Source organism: Brachyistius frenatus, unplaced genomic scaffold (assembly GCF_029030835.1).
Source record: "Brachyistius frenatus isolate BFR_SWC_R1_liver_20210118 unplaced genomic scaffold, ASM2903083v1 Contig_3, whole genome shotgun sequence".
In the NCBI taxonomy this organism is placed as follows: Eukaryota; Metazoa; Chordata; class Actinopteri; family Embiotocidae; genus Brachyistius; species Brachyistius frenatus.
The window spans coordinates 5,430,001-5,449,353 of record NW_027210602.1 but is presented as its reverse complement, the minus strand read 5'-3'; the positions used below and the strand labels follow the sequence as shown (position 1 = coordinate 5,449,353).

At 40.7% G+C, this 19,353-nt stretch overlaps 1 protein-coding gene across 3 annotated transcripts in view; it reads left to right on the top strand.

Moving 5' to 3' along the window:
- palm2akap2 (PALM2 and AKAP2 fusion) overlaps positions 1 to 19,353 on the top strand; it is an 87,369-nt gene that overhangs the window by 13,548 nt on the left and 54,468 nt on the right. For all 3 annotated transcript variants that reach the window (XM_069704425.1, XM_069704417.1, XM_069704408.1), the window contains exons 3-4: positions 11,420 to 11,500; positions 18,181 to 18,302. In XM_069704425.1, the coding sequence (XP_069560526.1) occupies positions 11,420 to 11,500; positions 18,181 to 18,302 (203 nt within the window). The remainder of the gene's footprint in view (positions 1 to 11,419; positions 11,501 to 18,180; positions 18,303 to 19,353) is intronic.

Here is a 19,353-nt window from a genome sequence, read left to right as displayed (position 1 = left end):
TACTATTACACTAATAGTAGTAACAACTCTCTGAGCCAGCTAAGTGACGGAATGAGCCAAGCAGTGCAGGTCAAGTGTAAATATCGAAGCTGGACAAAGCATCTCATCGGGAAGGGGAAGGGTTTTATAGAAGTTTCTTCTGACTGTCAATCAAGTGTAAGTATCCCTTCATGTAGTGGCAATTTCAGCAAGCCAGAAGCTCTGAAACTTATAATGAATGATGTAGAGAGGCGATATCTGTCGGACTGTCTTTCTTGTCTGTCTGAATAAGCATTAGTAAACCCCCTGTAGAGAGGTGCACACACTCTGTCACCGGTCTGCAGCTGACATGCTAATGATTTAATCAATAATTGATACTCTAAGATTTCATTGTCTTCACCATCAGCGTCTGTCCTCATCAATACTTTAGCAGATCTTGAGCCAAATTGGAAGCGCCCTCTAAAATCAGAGCCAAGTGTCAGACCAGTTTTCTCTCTCTTTCTGCACCGGAGATATAAACTGTTCAATCTCACACTGTATTTGATTAACATGTCAGACGTCAAATTGGAGTTTTTTGCTGAGTTTTATCCATCGAACCGCTTTATCCATCAGACAGCTGTCTTTATAGTGTTCATTTCCCACAGAGACAAGTCTACGTTCTGTGAGGCTAATGAATAAAGCATGGGAGTAATGGCTGTGATATTAAGTTGGAGTGAGACAGTGTGGTAAAAATCACACAATTCATTGGTTGTGACATTTAAGTCTTTTTTTTAAGATTGCTTAAAACCATAGACTGTATATAGAAATGGACGTGGTCTCCGAGTCTGAAAAGTGAAGCCAGTGCAGGCGTATCTTTAAATGCAGTACCACTGAGGGCCACTAGGGGCTGTCTCTTAAAAAAAAAAAATTTTTTTAAAAAAAAAAAAAACCTCGACAGACTCCCATTCAAAAAGAATCAACTTTTATCATGAAATACAAAATCAATAAATTTCTTCTACAAGCCATTATGATGTCATTAGCTAAATTCACTCCTTCTGATCAGTGTTCTGGTGGTCTATCTGGAAATAATTCCATCATTAATTAGATATTAGGCTTCTAAGAGAGATGTAATTGGGGGCGGCGTGTCTGGTTTGATTGACATGTGCAGTCAGTTTCCGGTATAGGTATCCTTGGGTCCTCAGTCAGATCCATCCCTGACTCCTCCCAAGCTCGTCCAAATATGGTCACTTCTGGCTCCAACAAACCAAGATTGCGATGTCCACAACGCCAGACTCGAGGCTTCAAAACAGCAGTTCAAAAACACAGTTTCAGTCACAGTGGGTTGCCACTTGCTGAAAAGACATCACAAAAATACTTAAATATTTGTGAAAATGCCCCCAAAGAAAATCTGTTAATCTTCAGGCTTTGGGTTAATTCATGACTGAATAATTTTTTTAATTCTTCCCAGTGTAATATTTATTATGTGTTCATATTGAACTGTGATGAATGATAATTGCTTTTATATTGATATTATAAATCAGTTTCCACACTTCTGACATTTTGCACACCATACATCATTTGCAGCCAGATAGAAAGACCACATTGTATATGTCCGTCATTAATTTTGGAAGAATTCATGCATATTTTCTCTCCTGCTCCACTTTCATTTTTTAAACATTCTAACTCTTGTTCAAACAAAAACTAAACACAGTGGATACTGTTCTCTTTCAAGTGTTGGCATCCTAAATGGAAAAAAACATCTATTTTTTTTTTTTTTTTTTGCTTTGCTTTCCAGATAACAACATGCTTTAGGACCTTCATTGTTTGGTACAAAAAAAGTAGCAAGACATTAGGGGGCATTTAACCCAACAGTTAATCAGCTAATTGCCACATTTGCCGGCCACACATGAAAACAAAGATTCCCATGGTCTGATAGTGATTAGAGCCAGTCCGCTGCCAGCGGCGCAGGTTTCCATGGCTGCTAATTGGTCAGATTAGGGAACAGTTGTGATGTCATGTTGTTAAATCCAGACCTGCAATTGGGGCATTATTACCATGTAATTATAGCAGTTGGATGGAGCACAGCCTGGTCAGGGTTCTCTAAAAAGCTGATGTGAGTGTGCGTGTGTGTGTTTTTGTAAATGCATGCGTCTTCACCAAAGCCTTACATGTGGTTTTGAGATCAGCCAGTGAATGGTGAGCGCTTCATCATTCTAATTAACTGTTGCCCATGTGGGCTGACGACCGCAGGCGGCATGGCAGAATACATATATACAAATGTGTCTTTGCATGCACTCGTCCACTGACTCCTCTGCCGTGTCTGTGTTAACGTAGATGACCTCAGTCCTTTGGACTCTTAGCTGCCCTCTAAAAAACACACATGCTCAAATGCACACAGGCCCGCATATCATCTGGTGCCAAGTCCCGGGGGAATTAAGATGTGAAGCATGAGGAGTGAGATGATGATGATGATGGTGGTGTGTGTGTGTGTGTGTGTGTGTGTGTGTGTGTGTGTGTGTGTGTGTGTGTGTGTGTGTGTGTGTGTGTGTGTGTGTGTGTGTGTGTGTGTGTGTGTGTGTGTGTGTGTGTGTGTGTGTGTGTGTGTGTGTGTGTGTGTTTTTGGGTAAAGAGAGAGAATAAAGAACGACAACTGTTGGCACCGGGAGCAAGACAAAGGTATATGTGTGCACTTCAAAATGCTTGTTGTCTCCCCTGAGTATTATCAACAATCCCGCAGGACTAATGTGCTGTTATGAATTATTGTACTTGGTGGATTCAACCACAAATTGATCTCTTTCGATGAGGTCTGGGAAGTGATCTGTGTACGTCGGGCCTGTTCTGGAAGTTGGACAATGTTCTGGATCCACTTAGTGAGGTTTAACAGAGGGAAGTGAGCGGGGCTGGGTGAAGGTGAGGGGGCGGTGGTGAAGGTGAGGGGGCGGTGGTGCTCCAGCCAGACCTTGGCATGAGGCGAGATTTGTGATTGTGGCATGCAGTGCAGGGGTCGTGGTAATAGGCTGCTAAGTGGGGGACTGGGCTGCCTGCAGGCATTTGTTTGTGCAGTTTACTTACTTGTAGACTGAAACCTTGAAAACAATTTTGAAAGTATTGACTGATGGCTTCAAAATGAAGTCAAGTTTTTATTTCTTGTCACTGGGTTTCTTATAATAACTTTAAGGTGAAGTAAGGTGAAGCTCCAAGTTCTGCATATATAATGAACACATTTCAAAAATAGACACATAGAGTTAACTCATATCTACATTTATTTGAAGCATCTACAGCATACAGAGAGGAAATTATTCTGTTGCAAGTAAATCAACCTTTTCAGGAGACTCTTTTGTCCAAATCTGTAATATTTATTTTACAAAATCACACATATTCCTTGTGTTTTGTTCATAATCTCTATTTGAGGTGAGATTCAATACAGTTTTTTTATCACATATCTTTTGTTTCATAGTGAAAAATGGCTGTCAGATTTTCCCCGGCTGTTGAGTAAATAGTGAACTGTACACACAGATGTCACACAAACACTTTTGTTTCAGTGTATGTTAAGGTCTGTTTTCCCGCTTATAATTGCTCAGTCGCATTCCTGGATTATTGTCAGGTTGGAAATATTTGGCAGAGCGGGTGTTGCCCACTCACAACTGAGTAGACTGGATCCCGGACAGTGGATGATCAGGTCCAGAGGACGCCTGGTTTCTGGACTTTAGCAGTTTATTGGGGGGAGGGGAGTTGGCTCAGGGCAAAGTCATTTTTGAAAAGGAAGAGGGGGGTGTGGTTTGTTGGCCAGCGGGGGGTCTGGGGCACGGTAGGCATTACAGGCCGTCTAAAATTAGCAGCAGCTGTCTTGGACCTGCTGGACATTCTGGTATGTTTGTGTGCGTCTGTGTGTACATGCCTGCGAGCGGAGTCGGGGTTCGCAGAGACTCGAGACTTGAGAGGTCGGAATGCAGCTCGAGTGGACTGCTGCTGCTTTGGAGAGGATTTTTATGACAGGTTTAATGGAAAAATAAACAACGCGGGGTGACAGGACGGAGACACAGTGTAGACGGCAGACAGGTTGACAGATTGACGTGCATTAAAGATCATTTTAGCAGCTACAGACACTGATATTAGTCTTGCAACTCTACTAATAACAACTTTTACTGAGAGCAGTAGCATTGCTTTTTGACTCATTAAAAACAAAAAGGAACCGTGTTGTTTGCGTGTATGTATGTGTGTGTACTTGTGAGTTTAATAGTATGCGTTGGGTCTCTCCTCACATGGGCATGATGAGTATAGTCACCACCTGCTGCCATCACATGACAACGGTATGCGGGACATGTCAGCGATGTGCTAAGTTTGCATTTATTGAAGCCACCATTGGCCAAAGAGTTCCCGGGTTAGCATTATGTTAACCCTCGTGCATAGCAGCTCAATTTGGGGTCCGCGGGCCAAGTTTGGCCCTCACCTTCTTTGTTTTGGCCCATCACATTATCTGATAAGCTCGCACTTGCTCTACTTATTCTTAAGTGCTGTAAACGCCTAACTGTAATCACTATGAACTGTACATTTTGTTCAGCTAAAGAGAAATTACACTGGTCTACGTCTTCTCTATGAATAATGTCTCTTTCTGCTGCTGATGCTCATGTGCTGTTAGTGCGTCCTACATCACTGACTTTGGGCTGCAGGGATCGAGGCAGTTGCAAACTAACAGAAAAATTGGCAACACAATAATTTCCAACTGTTAAATTACTATTACACATATCAAAGAGTAGTTTTGATTATTTTGACATTTAATTTTTGATATTATAGTCACCACTAATTGTAAAGTGATGAAAGTAGCCTTTGCTACGACACATGATTATTAGTGACATTTTTTGGACTGATTGTGATCGATGTCATTGACCGACAAAATCATTTCACTGCTGAATTTATACACTCACAGTGTAGGTCCTGGCTTGTAGTTTATAGAATTATCCAAAGATCTTTCTCACAGAATCAAACCCATGACATTTAAAGTACGGGTCCATTTCAGTCTCTGTTCTCTAAGCATTCAGGTATGGCTGCCTGCTGAATGGAAGATGATCTTTGCTGTGAGATTTCTCTGCTGGGTGTGTTGGCATGTCCAGAATGCGACTCCTCTGATCTGTAGCCCACTTCTCCTCACAAAGTCAACATCAGCAGAACTTTAATTCTAGCAGTGTTACATCATCGGGGGTTAAAAGTGGTTCTGAGCTCCATAAAACTCTAAATATGTGTATTTTGAAGGAGCTCCTGCACTGATGTTCCCAAATCCACGTGCTAAAATAAGGATCTAATTAATACCAACAAACCGTTGCTTTCAAGATTCAGAAGACTTTATTGTCTATTACACAAAGATAGAAAGTTGTCTGAAGAATATAAAACAAACACCCATGAAAGACTCACATAAAACTAAATTAAAACACAATTCCATTTATAAGTAAGAGCATGTGTGCAGAGCTTCAATAAAAAGCAGAGCCAGTCTATTTTGCCTCGTTTAAAATGGATATTGCAGCGGCACTGAAGGAGTTTTTGTCAGGTCTGATTTTGGCCAGAGGTGCTCTGTCTGATGAAAGTATAGCTGAAAAAGTGTTGAAGGGGGTGTGAAGGGTCCTCAGTGATGGAGTCTGTAAAGGTCTGAGAGTTGGATTTGAGTGGTGCCGGTGATTTTGGTTGCATGCTTGATGATTCTTGGAGGGTTTTTTTCTTTCTTTTCTCTTTAGGAGGAGGTGTGTTGTACCAGAATGTAACATGAAATGTGCTGTCTAACATTAAAAAAAAAAATGTCAGCCTCCTCAAGAAAAACATGCACAGTTTGACCATTTGTAGACCCTCCCTCTCTGTCTTACCGGTATGTCCCACTCACAGAACCTGGAAGACCGGAGATATACTCGCTTTAAACTACTCAGTTGCACGTGCATGATGGCTGCCTAACGTATCCTGCACCTGTTTGGAGCATTGGATGTGCACGTTCTCTGAAATGAACACAACAGGCACCGTTCAACGCACAATGCTGGGCGGTGTAGGGTGATGTAGGGCGGTGTAGGGGCAGTGTGGAGATGTGACCGGATCAGGGAGCTACAAAACTAAATGGAAACACGTTCAAGACGTTCTTGATTTGTTAGCGGGTATGGGGAGAGGTTTTCTAGGTGAGAAGGAGGCCTTTTGAAATATGGAGTGTTTTGTCCCTGGTCCATTTACATTTCTATTTTCTATCTTGTCTTGCAAGTCAACTTCTGGTTCTTTGTCCATCAGAGAGTTGTGCCTGAAAATATGAGTTTAAGTCCTCATTACAAAGGTACTGTTAAACACTTTGTTTGGGCTGAGAATATGATATAATACAAGAAAACCCCAAATTCCAGAAGATTAAGGTTAGACGGACCATTGACTTTTATGTCTTTTGAATTAAGGTCTGTTTTTTTTGTACGAACACCACAGGAGGTGAGACGTAATTGTTCTGAGCTTAAACTATAAGCAGACAATGAACAACGTGACTGCCAAATTCTTTAGCCCTGTAGGATGAGAGGTTGCTAAATTCTGTCCCGTCAATGCGAGTGTCAGTTGACTTGTGAAGCTAAACAGAAAAACAACAACGTGACAAAGTGAAAGTCCACGCAGCGCCTTTATTCGTTTTAAATATTGAGCACAAAACGTCCAACTTCTTGGATGGTGTCAGCAGCAGTGGGAAAAGCGATGCCCACTGTATGGGAGCTCAGCAGTCAGCCAAGTGGGGCCAAACACTGTGAGTCAGAGTGTGGGAAGTCATGAGTGTGTCACCAAGAATGTCAACATATTTTTCAGTGGAGGAAGAAGTGTTCTCTGGGGGAGAATACAGTGAACAGAGCAGGGTGAGGGGTCTTTCTCCCGTCACTTCAACTGTACAAGGCCAGGGATTCATTTCATCTTTGGGAGCTGAGTTTTTAATCCCGTTCTCACAGACGGTTATGACCCTTGGAGCTAATAATGTTCTGCTTTCAATAAGAAATTATAGTAGGATAAATGGAACAATGGATTTATTCATTATTTTAATGATCGATTATTCATTCTTTGATTTTTTTTTTTTTTTATCTCGGATGTGGGGGTTTTCTGCTTCTCTGCCATATCTTACTATATATAATACAATAAATCTCATATTTCAACAACCGTGCATCACATCTGCTTCAGACTTGATGAGTGTATTGCCGGGGACCAGAGGGTGTGCGCTAGCCAATTTAGTGCGATTTGGACACGATACATTGAATATTCTGTTATTTAACATTTTAATGAAAAGGCGACTGCCGCTCTGCGCAGCAGCAGTTCCAGAGAGCATCGCAGCGGATGTAGTCGAGCGTGTCTACCGACGTCTGCAGCGAGCTGTTCAGAAGAAAACTACACAGCAAAACCGCAAGCCAGACAATCAAACAGCCAATAAGCCTGTTTTGAACGGGCTCCAGTGACAGTAAATTGGAAATGTTAATGTTTCCAGACAAAACAAGCAAATTGAATAGTATTTTTTAACATTACACAGACTTGTATTTTACTCATCAAGAAAATAATTCATTGATTAATTGATCATCTCTAAAACAAAAGGACCTTTTGGACAGTTTGTACATTTCAGTACTGTGCTTTGCATGGAGGAAGAGCATTTCTGTGGAAGTGGACGCCCGTCCTTTACATTTTATTTCTGGAATCTGATGAAAACCAAATGGCGCCCAAACTTTCTTTGATCTGTGGATGTCAAGCATCATCTGTGTGTGTATGCATTCCTGTACAGTCAAGGATTCTCCAGCATACGAAACGCACACACTGCCTGTGTGAATAGTGTTTAATTTTGAGAATACGTCAGTGTTGGTTTATCTGTGTGTACAAATTTGTGCCTGCGAGTCTATTTGTTTTTGTGTGTTTCCGTGGATGTGTGTGTGTGTGTGTGTGTGTGTGTGTGTGTGTGTGTGTGTGTGTGTGTGTGTGTGTGTGTGTGTGTGTGTGTGTGTGTGTGTGTGTGTGTGTGTGTGTGTGTGTGTGTGTGTGTGTGTGTGTGTGAGAGAGTGCATGTGTGTTCTGCCCATTCCTCGACCACATGTCCTCAACAGTCCTTGACATCTGGCTGCCATACCTCTGTTCAGGCTGTCTGACTGTACTTCACAAACCATGGGAACTGCTGCTGTGTAGGCTGCTGCAGTGTGTGTGTGTGTGTGTGTGTGTGTGTGTGTGTGTGTGTGTGTGTGTGTGTGTGTGTGTGTGTGTGTGTGTGTGTGTGTGTGTGTGTGTGTGTGTGTGTGTGTGTGTGTGTGTGTGTGTGTGTGTGTGTGTGTGCGCGCGCGCGTGCGCGCGTGTGTGTGTGTGCGACAGAGAGAGACAGAATGAGAAAAATGACCTCAGATTTGGTGGCAATGTTTTCACAGCCTATAGAGCGTGCTCTTATAATCTTGTATAGATGTTTTAATCTTTTTGTTCGTAAAATAATTCTTGTTTTTCTATGTTTACAAAAAAATATATATATATACAAGACCCACTGCAGTTCTTAATGGAGTCGTCCTTGGGCCGGTTTGGTAGTTTCCTGGAACCAAACAAAAATGTTTTGCTCCAAAGTAGGAGGAGCGGGGCAGCTAAGGGCTGCAGGTATGCAGATCAGGCAGCGCAGTACAACTTTAATCCACATTCTGAGCACAGAATTGTGTTTTCTCCTGCTCAGACCACCTCTTATCACAAACGCACCTCCAAAACCACAAAATACATTTCATTTATGTTCAGTGTAGTTTTTTTTCCATTTGCGACACATTAGTTTCGTCGACAGATTCATGTGTATCTAAATGCATCGTTAATGTGACTGAAAGAGTCTTATATAACACCATCCACATGAGTGCAATCCAGTGACCCGGACTTCAATGAAGTGTCAGCACTGTTGTGTTAGATGAGTGAGCGGCCCACGACAATTATTTTTTTCTGTGCAGTTGGTTAAACACCTTTACACACTTGCAGGACTTGTATGCATGTTTTAACTGTAGTCTCTGTTTTGATACAGGCAATCCAGCAATCTGTATCCAGCAATTATCTTTAAAATAATTTCTCGACCTAACCCATTAATATGAGATCTGACCCGACCCATAATTACCTACATGCAGGTTCAGTTTGCTAAGGCAGAAGTACCCTTCATGATTACAGTGGATTATTACTTGTCTTTTATTGTTAGACCAACTGAATGGCAGAGGGACACATTCACACACCTCTCCAAAACATGAATACTTTACTTCATGTATGTCATATAAGAACTGTTTAAACTTTTGAATGAATCTGTTTAAATATGCGGAGAAGAAGATCCGCTGAGTTAGACTGCAACGAACTCTGGTGTGATTTCTCCGTCAGTGCGGTTCTTTTTAATAAGTGTGAACGCTGCCATCCAAACCTTGATTTCACTTCCAACTGCATGGTTCACTGCGTGAACGCAGCTCGGACCAAAGACATCTAAACAAGCCGAACACGCGACCTACATTGCACACATTACAGATAAATGCGGGCCTGGGAACCGCTGCCTCCTGGAAGAATATCTCCATTGTGCAACGGACAAAGTCATGGCACTGTTTTAAATCCTTTATACGTTTTATAAGCTCTTCATGAGTTCTCAGCTAGTAAAAAACACCACCACATATAAACAAAATTCTACGAGTGCATTTATCCCAGCACACAGCATTGTTCTGGAAGTTATTAAAGTTCACTCGTATAAAATACGTCATAAAAGCTAATCAGGTTGCTACCTCATCCATATGCCTTTTGTTTCAATGTTAAAAATACCAATGTGAACACTAAGCAAACACACAAATGTGACAGTGTGTCATTTTCTGCTTTGGTCCAGACGAGGATAACTGACCTACAAGTATGTGTATTAATTAGCTTTTATTAATTGTTTGCACAGTATATTTGTGTATTTATTTCTGAATTCCAAGAGCTGTGTGAAGATGAACTTTTTTCACGGTCTATCAGCCTCTCTCCCTCCGTTTCATCTCCTCTTAAAGGGAAGATGGGGGGTGATTTTAGCTGAGTCATTGTGTCACACTGTGCGCAGCTTCACCCGGTTTGCAACTGTGGTCACCAACATGGCAAAAATATTGGCTGGTCAGGACCATTTGTGTTTGTGCCTGAAGAGTTTTTGTGTTTGTGCTCTGTTAAATGGACACCAATAGATCTTATTTTCAACCACATATTGTCTGTTTCTTGCTGCAGGCGGACACCGTTCGTGGTGGTTTACAGATAAGCAGTGCTGTAGCTTTTCTGGTGAGAAAGTAGTGAAACATCACAAGCAAGTCCTGCAAACTAAATCTAAATATTATAATTTGTATCCAAAACTTTTGTGCATTGTTTTTTTTTTTTCCTTTTATCGTCACCTGTTTTCTGATAACAATGTTTTAAATTCTGTTCTGTTTGAATCCTATGCCAGTGTGTTCAGCTCCACATTGAGTTCTCTTTTTTTTCTATTCTGTGTCACTCTTCGCTTTCTTTGTTTGAGGGATAGTCCAGGGTTCATTCCCACTTTTAGGGTTTTTCCCTGAAAGTTATATTTAGCCAACAGGAAACGTCCCAGAGACCCTCGTTCCTCTCCCGAGACGAAGGAACATGAAGTACACATCCCCAGTATCTCATGCCCTTCAGCCCCATGCAGTCTTGTCCTGGGATCTGCTTTGTTTACATTTCCATTCATTTTTGTCGCAGTAAAATCAAAGACAGTAACTCCACATCGCCTCAGTCTGGAGTGTGGTTTTTTTTCTGCTCTAAACCCTCCCGCTCACCGTGCTCCCCGTCCTCCACCCATCAGCCTCACTGATCTCCACATACAGTTAAGGATTGTTCTCCCCACCGCAAGTTCACCTTCAGGGCCATTTGGAGGCTTCAAGGCCTAAGCCGTCCTCTTCGAACGCCCTGCGAGCCTTAACCCCTCTCAACCCCCGATGAGGTCTGACCTCCAACCCCTCCTAATACGCCACTTCCTTCCAGCGAACACCCGCGGCTCATCCCCCCCCTCCCCCCCGTTCCTCCCCAATGAGACGTTTACAGTATGTAGACAGCATATATAGTTCAGTTGACTTGCTGTTCTTCTACTGTACATCATTTAATATTCCAAAAATAGATTCCCAGCTTGAATTTAGCATCTATGACATCACTCAACCAGAAGACTAAACAAGACTGTGTCAGTTTAAATAGAGTTGGGCGGTATGTTACGGTGGAGTCTTATGATCTCTTTTAAATTGAATGTATACAGACCTTAATTGCACCAAAGGGATCTTTGATGATGAACATCAACATTAAAACATAAACACATTTCAATCAATACAATATCAGGCATTAGTGCATCATCATCAAGCTCAATCTTCTTTCTCAACTGTAGTACTTTTTCTTCACGCTATAAAAAACATTGATAAACATAAAATAACATGTTTAGACTTCAAATCAGTTTCATCTCGTGTTTTTTTTTGTGTGTGTGTTTCAGGAGAAGCGAAAACGGCAAACTGAAATTGAAGACAAAAGAAGCCAGCTTGACGACCTGGTGCTACAGCTGCAACATGTTAAGGTGGGTTTGTGTGTGTCTATTGGTGTTACATGAATTTCTATGGTGAAAAATGTAACTCAAAACAATAGACTGCCTTGACTGGCTGATCACGTCCACCACTTAAAAGTACTTAACCCTATATTTACATTGAATGTCAAAAGTTGTAATTGAGGTGTGACAAGCTATTATGTTTATTTAGAAAAATGTCTCTCTCACTTTGAAATTACCCATGAAATCACTGGAAGCCCAGATGTCCCAGTTTTCCAAGTGGACCTAAACGCAGCATGTATTTGCAGATCTGTGTGAAGCTGAAAAGAGTCTTAAAACTCCACAAACAAATGTAAAGTGATCCGTGTGTGTCAAGCGATTGGTGCACACACGTTTTAACAATCTGTAAATAAATATCAAAGAATGTCACAAATGTGTTCACATATTTGTATATGCGTGTTTAAATCGCTCTGTATTTGTGTATGGATTTGAACACACATTTTCCCAAGTTATGCACAAATTAATGTACAAATTTCTAATTCCTTTTTTTATTTGTAGATAATTTAATACACATTTGTGACCATTTTGAGTCTAATTTGCCTCCGTAAAATGCAGAGCTTAAGAAAAATGTCCGATAAGTACTATTTACAATGAAGAATTGTGATCTTTATTGCAGTTGGCGTCAGTAAAATGACTGTAACCACCTAGTGAGTGGTGCTGCCGGTCCATCTTCATTCAGCATGTTTCCAACTTGCTCAGTGCTCGTACTGTAGCTGTTTACAAACAGCTTCTATATTTATCAGGTTACTTATTCCTATCGCAGCATTCTAATCCTATAAATAATCGTCACCATGTCAGAAAAGTATGACAAGGATTTTGCACTTCGCTTGGTTGCGATTTGGACTATGGTGGAAAGACCCTGTCAACGTTAAGGTTTATGATCCAGTAAAATATACATTTAAACTAAGTTTACCAGGTTTTTAACCATTAATACAGCAACGAAAAGATCAAATAAATATCAGAAGCAAAGTTAAAAAAAGAAAAGCAAAAGAATAAAAGGAAAGAAACTAAGGGGCATATGGTTAAAGCCGTGTGTACATTTCTGCTTACTTATGTTACATCCAGCTATTCATTTCTTACTTGCATATGTTGTTTCGTCTACAGCTGAGCTAAATATCTGGGCTGCTGCATGTCAGAGATGATAGATGAAGCATTGATTTATTTTTGAGGTAACTGTTAGTTTAAGGTCCAATTAAATGAGGTCGGTGTGAAGGCAAGGTAGAGAGTTTCAGGTTAGGGTTACGAGTTTGCAGATGAATGCAATGAGTGATCACACGAAAGCTTCACAAATGTCCGTGTCACGCCCGTCCATCTCTCTTAATCGACTCAACCCCTCTGTGTCTCTTTCTAAACATCGTATCTACCCCTTGACCCCATGTGTCCCGGAAAGATGAAGACGCATCGTGTGCCTTCCTTTACAGGTTTTTGTTCCATTCCCGCACGCTGCATTTAAATGCAAGTGTGTTTAATCGCTCGTGTATGCTGTGTTTGTCAGTTTTTGGCTGACAGGTAGTGATTCCATCTAAATATCCAAATCTCAGTGCCCGTGGTGTGCAGGCGTTGTTATAGGAGAGTTTCCCTTGGCTGAGCAGAACAGGCTTGGCTGTTTTCTTCTTTCCAGAAAAACATTAAAATCCAAACACACACAAATATATCCCCTCACACTTACTGCCAGCCAATATTGATATAAGCCAAGATTTGGTTTCAAGTAAACACAGGTTTGGCGTTCAATCCATAAGTAGTAACAAGGACATAAAGCTGCTGACAGATGAGAGCTCTCAAAAATGAACAGCTTCTAGGCATCTGTAATTTACGTGGCGTTCTTGAACCTTTCAGCCACAGAAAAATGACTCCTGCGGCCTTGTACACAAGCTCAGATCAGGAGGAGATGCATCAGGCATCCTACGGACATTGAGCACCGACACACTATATGACATCATTTAAAATTATATGTCACTCTGCTACTTGACTTAGATTTCTGTGTCCAACTCATTTATAACAAATGCATGATTAAAGTAGAGTTATAATTTAAGTATTCAGTTTATGAGTTGCACTTTTGTGCACTTCACTACTGATGTCGAACTGCTTTACCTTCGAAAGGAGTTATTCGGAAAAATCTTGCAGCCATAAACGCTGCACAGATGCAGGATGTTGTCGGGGAATAGCTGTGGGTACCCACTACAAATATCCATGGTAGCCAGTTTTTAAAAAAAATTGCAATAAAACTACATTCCCTTCCCTAATTAGAGCCATTAAACACACTTGGCATGAATGAATCTTTGTATCAAATAAGTTTGGCTCTACATACCAGGTGTTTTCCAGCATTTAACACCCACTTATGGAAATATGGACGAGAGAGGAGCATTGATTAAATCCATGTGTGCCATGTGTTTCAGGCCATGAAGAGCAGTACAGCCATTAAGGAAGGTTAAGTTGTTGTATTTGAGTTTGGTCTCTCTGCTGTCCAGATTTCTACAGTTTGAGCCCAGCTGCAAAAACATATAATATTAAACTTAATGTAGGCCAAAATCGTGTTGGTAGGTTTTGCATCTAAACCAGAACTGCTTAAAGTTGAACCTTTATCATTGTGAGGTAGAAATGTTGTGTTCATTTTACACTCATATGTATATTTAGTTCATGAATGCAATTTTCTTTATTGACCTGATGTGGGATAAACTCCATGGAAAATAATAATCATAGCAAATTACATATGACACTGTTTACATTTCAGACTACTGTAATAACTACACTCTATTGCTACCCTCTGTTATTTTTTTATCGATGCTTTACTTTTCTGCTACACTTGATGTGAGCAAGCGAAGGTGCCCTTCAGCTTGTTCGTGGTCTGAGCTTAAACCTCTATTGGCCACCAGGAAATGAGTCAATCTATATTACCAACTTTTTAATGGTCATTCTCCAGAATGTGTTTAAATCTGGCTTCTCATTCAGCAATGTGAGAATGTGATTTGTAGTTTATTTATATCTTGTCTACATTTACAAAGGAGATTTGATAAACAATTAAAAGATTTTCGAATCTGATAAATTGATTGATACTGGTTTCGGATTTGATAAAATGCCATGGACTCTCAACACTATTATTCCCTTATCTGCTCTCCATGCTCCCAAGTGAAGAATGAAAAAAGGCAGCCGATATAATCTGAATCCACGTTTGCTCTATCTAAAGAATCGAGCCTCTTACTGATCTCCAGAGCCGCCAGCGTGCTGCTCTGTTTAGCTTTCTTCCATACAACATTAGCAGGCTTGAACCCCAGATGTAATCAGCATCTGGTCACACAATCCCATTTCATGGCCATTACCTCTGAGTGCCACACAGCCAGGCGGCATGAAGCGGCCTTTGTAGCCAGCTCTCCAGAGACACAGTGGCCTGGGAGAGGAAATGGAAACTGGAGCCCAGAGATTTGATAAGGACCTTCAGGCCGCATGGTTCAGGCCTCTCAGAATGGAGGCGTTATGAGTCTGGGACCTCGTAAACATCAGAAGGATTTCAGAGCAAAGTTGAACCTCAACCAGCATTTTCTGTTGAAGCTGCGTCTCTTCGGTACAGGGTGGTTTTTTTTTTTTTTTTTTTTCTCGCAGTTACGTATTTTTGCTCAGAACTGGTTATTGCAGTCTCTGATGAAAAGCACAGACCTTCCAAACTTTTCCTTTAAGCATCCAACTCCGTGTGGTTGTGTGTCGGAGCTCAACAGGAAATGGAAAGTCAGTTAAACAGCATGAGAGAGAGCAGAGAGCACGCTGGTTCTCAGAGGAAACAAGTGGCCAACTTTCTTCACTGCTTTGTTAAAGGTACAGAAAACAGTCTGTACTGGTCATGGTTTAGGTTCATTTTACTGATAAAACGCCGTGATGATCAGAGGTCAGGCTCAGCTACAAGCGAACATGTTCCCCTGGTTACGTGACACTTTCTTTGCCTCATATAAAGAGTATTGTCTACAATACAAATTCTACATGAGACATATAGAGTAAAGGGATTTCTGTGAAATATCAGCATTTTAAGCTTAGATTGTTATTTTTTTCTAACAACTGCAGTCGGTGCACATGATATGTTGAAGGACTGATGGAAATTTGAAAACCAAAATATAATTTTGGTTTCTGGCTGTGATAAATGGTGTAATTTTGGCAATTTTTTTTTTTTAAAGAAAACATGTCTTTCAAACTCACCAGCGGGCTCAGAAGGTATAAAACTGGATTTAGAAAAATCTTATTCCTTCAATCTAGTTGACAAAAAGGTTGTGCAATGTGTTTCATTCAAAATATTTCTGGCTAACAAACATGATGATCTACATATCTGAGGTTTGCTCGGCTATGCGGGCGCACGGTAGTCACACACACACACACACACGCACATTGAAACAAACAAATAGCCCAGCTGCCACATTCTGGCAGCAGGTGGAAAAATGCTTTGAAATCATCTCTGCAGCTCCTCGTGTGTTGTTTCTCTGTGTGGAGGAACTCTCACTGTTAATTGTCAGCTCTCCGACCCACAGCCAAGCAACAGTTTGACAGTAAACAGCCAAAGGTGAAGCAAAGCGGTCTCGCCTGACTCTGTTGTGGAAACAGAACAGAGCTGCACACACAGACGGAGACATTTGCGGCGTAAACAACAGCTCTGGCATTCATCTATGAAACATTGAAAAAAAAAAAATCCAGCAAACAGCTGTGTGATGAGAAGTGTTTAATGCACCATGAATCAGACACACCGCCCTGAGATTTAATGTGGGGCCTAGCCTAAGTTGTGTATCTTATTAACACAAAGTGACTGGATGTTTGGATGTTTGTGTGTGCAGACATGTCAGACTGAACTGCCTTAAAGTCAGAAACAGACAGAATATGCCTACGTTTTTGTTTTTTTTATACTATTCCTTATTTCAGATCAGCTCTACCTTTGTTACTAAAACACCATCTGTCTCCTTACGAGGCTGTAAAATGATCAGAGTGAATTTCCTTTTAATTAACTGTAGTCAAATTCATAAGAGAAACAAAAGCGCCCCCAGTAAAAAGTACACAGCGACTTTTTTTTTTTTTTTTTTTTTGTGGGGGGGTATTCGAAAATGTAATTTGTTAAAGTTCAAAGAAATGAAAAAACAGCCATTTGTGAGCTCCGTTAGACATACAAATTTTTTTTTTTTTTAAATAAATAAATACTTGTGTAAATGTGTTTATAACAAAATAACTGACAGTATGATGAGGAAGGATTATTGTTGTACTCTGATGGGATTCGAAATAGTAGTTTCCTGTGTGTAACAGCTGAGTTCGGGGTATCTGTGTTATGTGAAAACTCGGTACGTGTGTGAGCCTACGTGTTTATTTATTTCTTCAGGCTGTTCTTGGCAGTCATTACAGAAATCTCTTCGCAGAAGTTAGTCTCCATAATCGGGGTCCAGCGGCAGTTGTGAGAAATACAGTGTCATAAACAAACTAGAAAGGAAACAAGGAAGAGCTATTTGAGGCGTGTTGTAGTGTTACTGTAGATCTCAACAATCTAACTGAATTGAAACACTGTGAGTTGGTCATTTGAGAAGAGACGGCGCCTTTAAATGTCACACTGTGAAATGTAAAACGGGCATTGAGCATGTTATACGTTGTAAATCCTCCTGAGATGGACAAGTTGTGCATTTACAAACACTGAGTGTTGAGGTCAGGAGGAGGACTCCACAGTGTGGCTGTCGGGATGTTCATTAGAGCTGCAATGATGAGATAATTAGCCTATTTTATCAATCAATTAAAGCACCAATTGTGAAGATCTCTGTTTTGTTGTATTTGGATCCAGTTTGACAAAATGAAGAATTTGCCGCTTATTTTTGGTCTTTTCTTACACTAAATTAAATATCTTTTGTTTGGTGTGTCAGTTAGACAAAACAAGATATTCAATGATGTCACCATGCACACTGGGGTATTTTGATTGACTTTTCAATGTTCTCTGTCATTTGGTAGCCAAAACAATTAATCATCAACTAGCCCCTAATTAAAGAGCAAAAAGTCTCACACAGCCTTTGTAAAACATTGTAATATACTAATACCACAGCAAACAATGGCAGCAGCAGTAATAGTTCCTTACGTTGTAATAAGAGTGAGTATACAGCCTCACGGTTTGGTACATTTTCTGTTGTATGTGTGGCACATACTTGTTGAATCATTTCATGTTAGTTTTACCATAATAATCCAAGATATGCTACCATGCTTTTGTTGTTGTTGTTGTTGTTGTTTTTATATAGTTTTTAAGCATTTGTTTAAACCTTCAGATAAAGCTAACTTGTTTCCCCGCTCTTGGTCTGTGTGCTAAGGCAAGGCAAATGTATTCATTGAGAATATTTCATGCACATTAAAATGAATTGAAAAAAAAACCAAAACAATAGAAGCACCAAAATACAGAGGTCAAAAACTAAAACAATGACAACACACAAAAAAAACTGTAAATATTAAGTAAAAGCAAAGTTTTAAGCTCGGACTTGAACGATTTCAACACAATCTGAAGTCTTGGCTCGTCTGCGAAGCTAACCAGCTGTGGTATTAATTATGCTGTCAATCCTCTCATGTAACTTGACGAGAAAATAAACAAGTCAATGTCTTTAAATGATGAACTATTCCTTTAAGTGAACTAAACATCGAACATATCTTTATGTCCTCCTTAGTCCAAAGCCATGCGTGAGCGATGGCTCCTCCAGGGAATGGGAGTGGAGGAAGAAGAGGCACGGAGGAAACAGCTGGAGCAGGATGAAGAACAGGGGAAAAGGCTGGAAGACATGATACACAGGTACTGCGCACACAGTCATGCAGGTTTACTCATCAGGCTCATTTTGGCATCGCTGCTTGTCTCTTTTGTTTTTTTTTGTTTTTTTGTGTGGGATGAGTGTGCTACAGTTCTCTGTAGGATGCACTGTGATACATTTCCAGCATCAGTACGATCAGATGATCACACTGGAGGCAGATCTGATACCGAACAAAGAGTCAGAGTAACGATAACTACAGTTGTCACATCTGTTTTTGATGCCGTGCCTCTTCTTTTGTTTCTGACTCCGTGGCGCTTTGACTGAATTGAGACATTTCCAAGAATATCAGTCATATCGTCCTTTCAGGCCTGACAGCTTAGTTAAGACCGAGTTTTACATCCGATCCACACGGTCCAAACTGTAAACACGAACAAACAGCTTGGGACCATCGGGCTTCTTTATACAGGAACAGAACGTATCACGTGTCCCACTTCTTCTTCATTTTTAGCATCACGTGTCATGCATATGATGCTAAAAATTACTTTCAGCTGCAAAGTGAAGTATGAAGCCATTTACCATCAACAGTCGTATTCTTTAATTACAACTGTTACATTTGAAGCATCAATCCAGAGGGCCAGAATAGAGCTCTAGTTATTTGAGACTGTGTGTGGCTAAACACACTGACACACACACACACACACACACACACACACACACACACACCGTAACTAAGAAGTGTTGTAGCTATTGGATTCTGCAGTTTTGTCACCTTAGAGCAAAATCACTGAAGTGCCACTGCATATAAATATGCAACTTCAATAAAAACAGATATCACATAAGAAGAATAGAACTGGACGGAGGAATTAAAGAAAACGAGAGCAGGAGGGAGGAAGACAAGAACTTGTAAATCAGAAAGAGAAAGTCAAAACAAGAGAAAGCAGGGCGTGATTGCCGGAGGAAGAGGGTGAGATATTGAGGAGGTTGAAAAATAGGAGCGAGTGATGTGATTCTGTGTGCGCTTCCTGTGTTTGTTTCTGTGGGAGGAGCTTCCTGATTCCCATCAAGCATTGCTGTGAGAGTCACTTATTCCCCGAT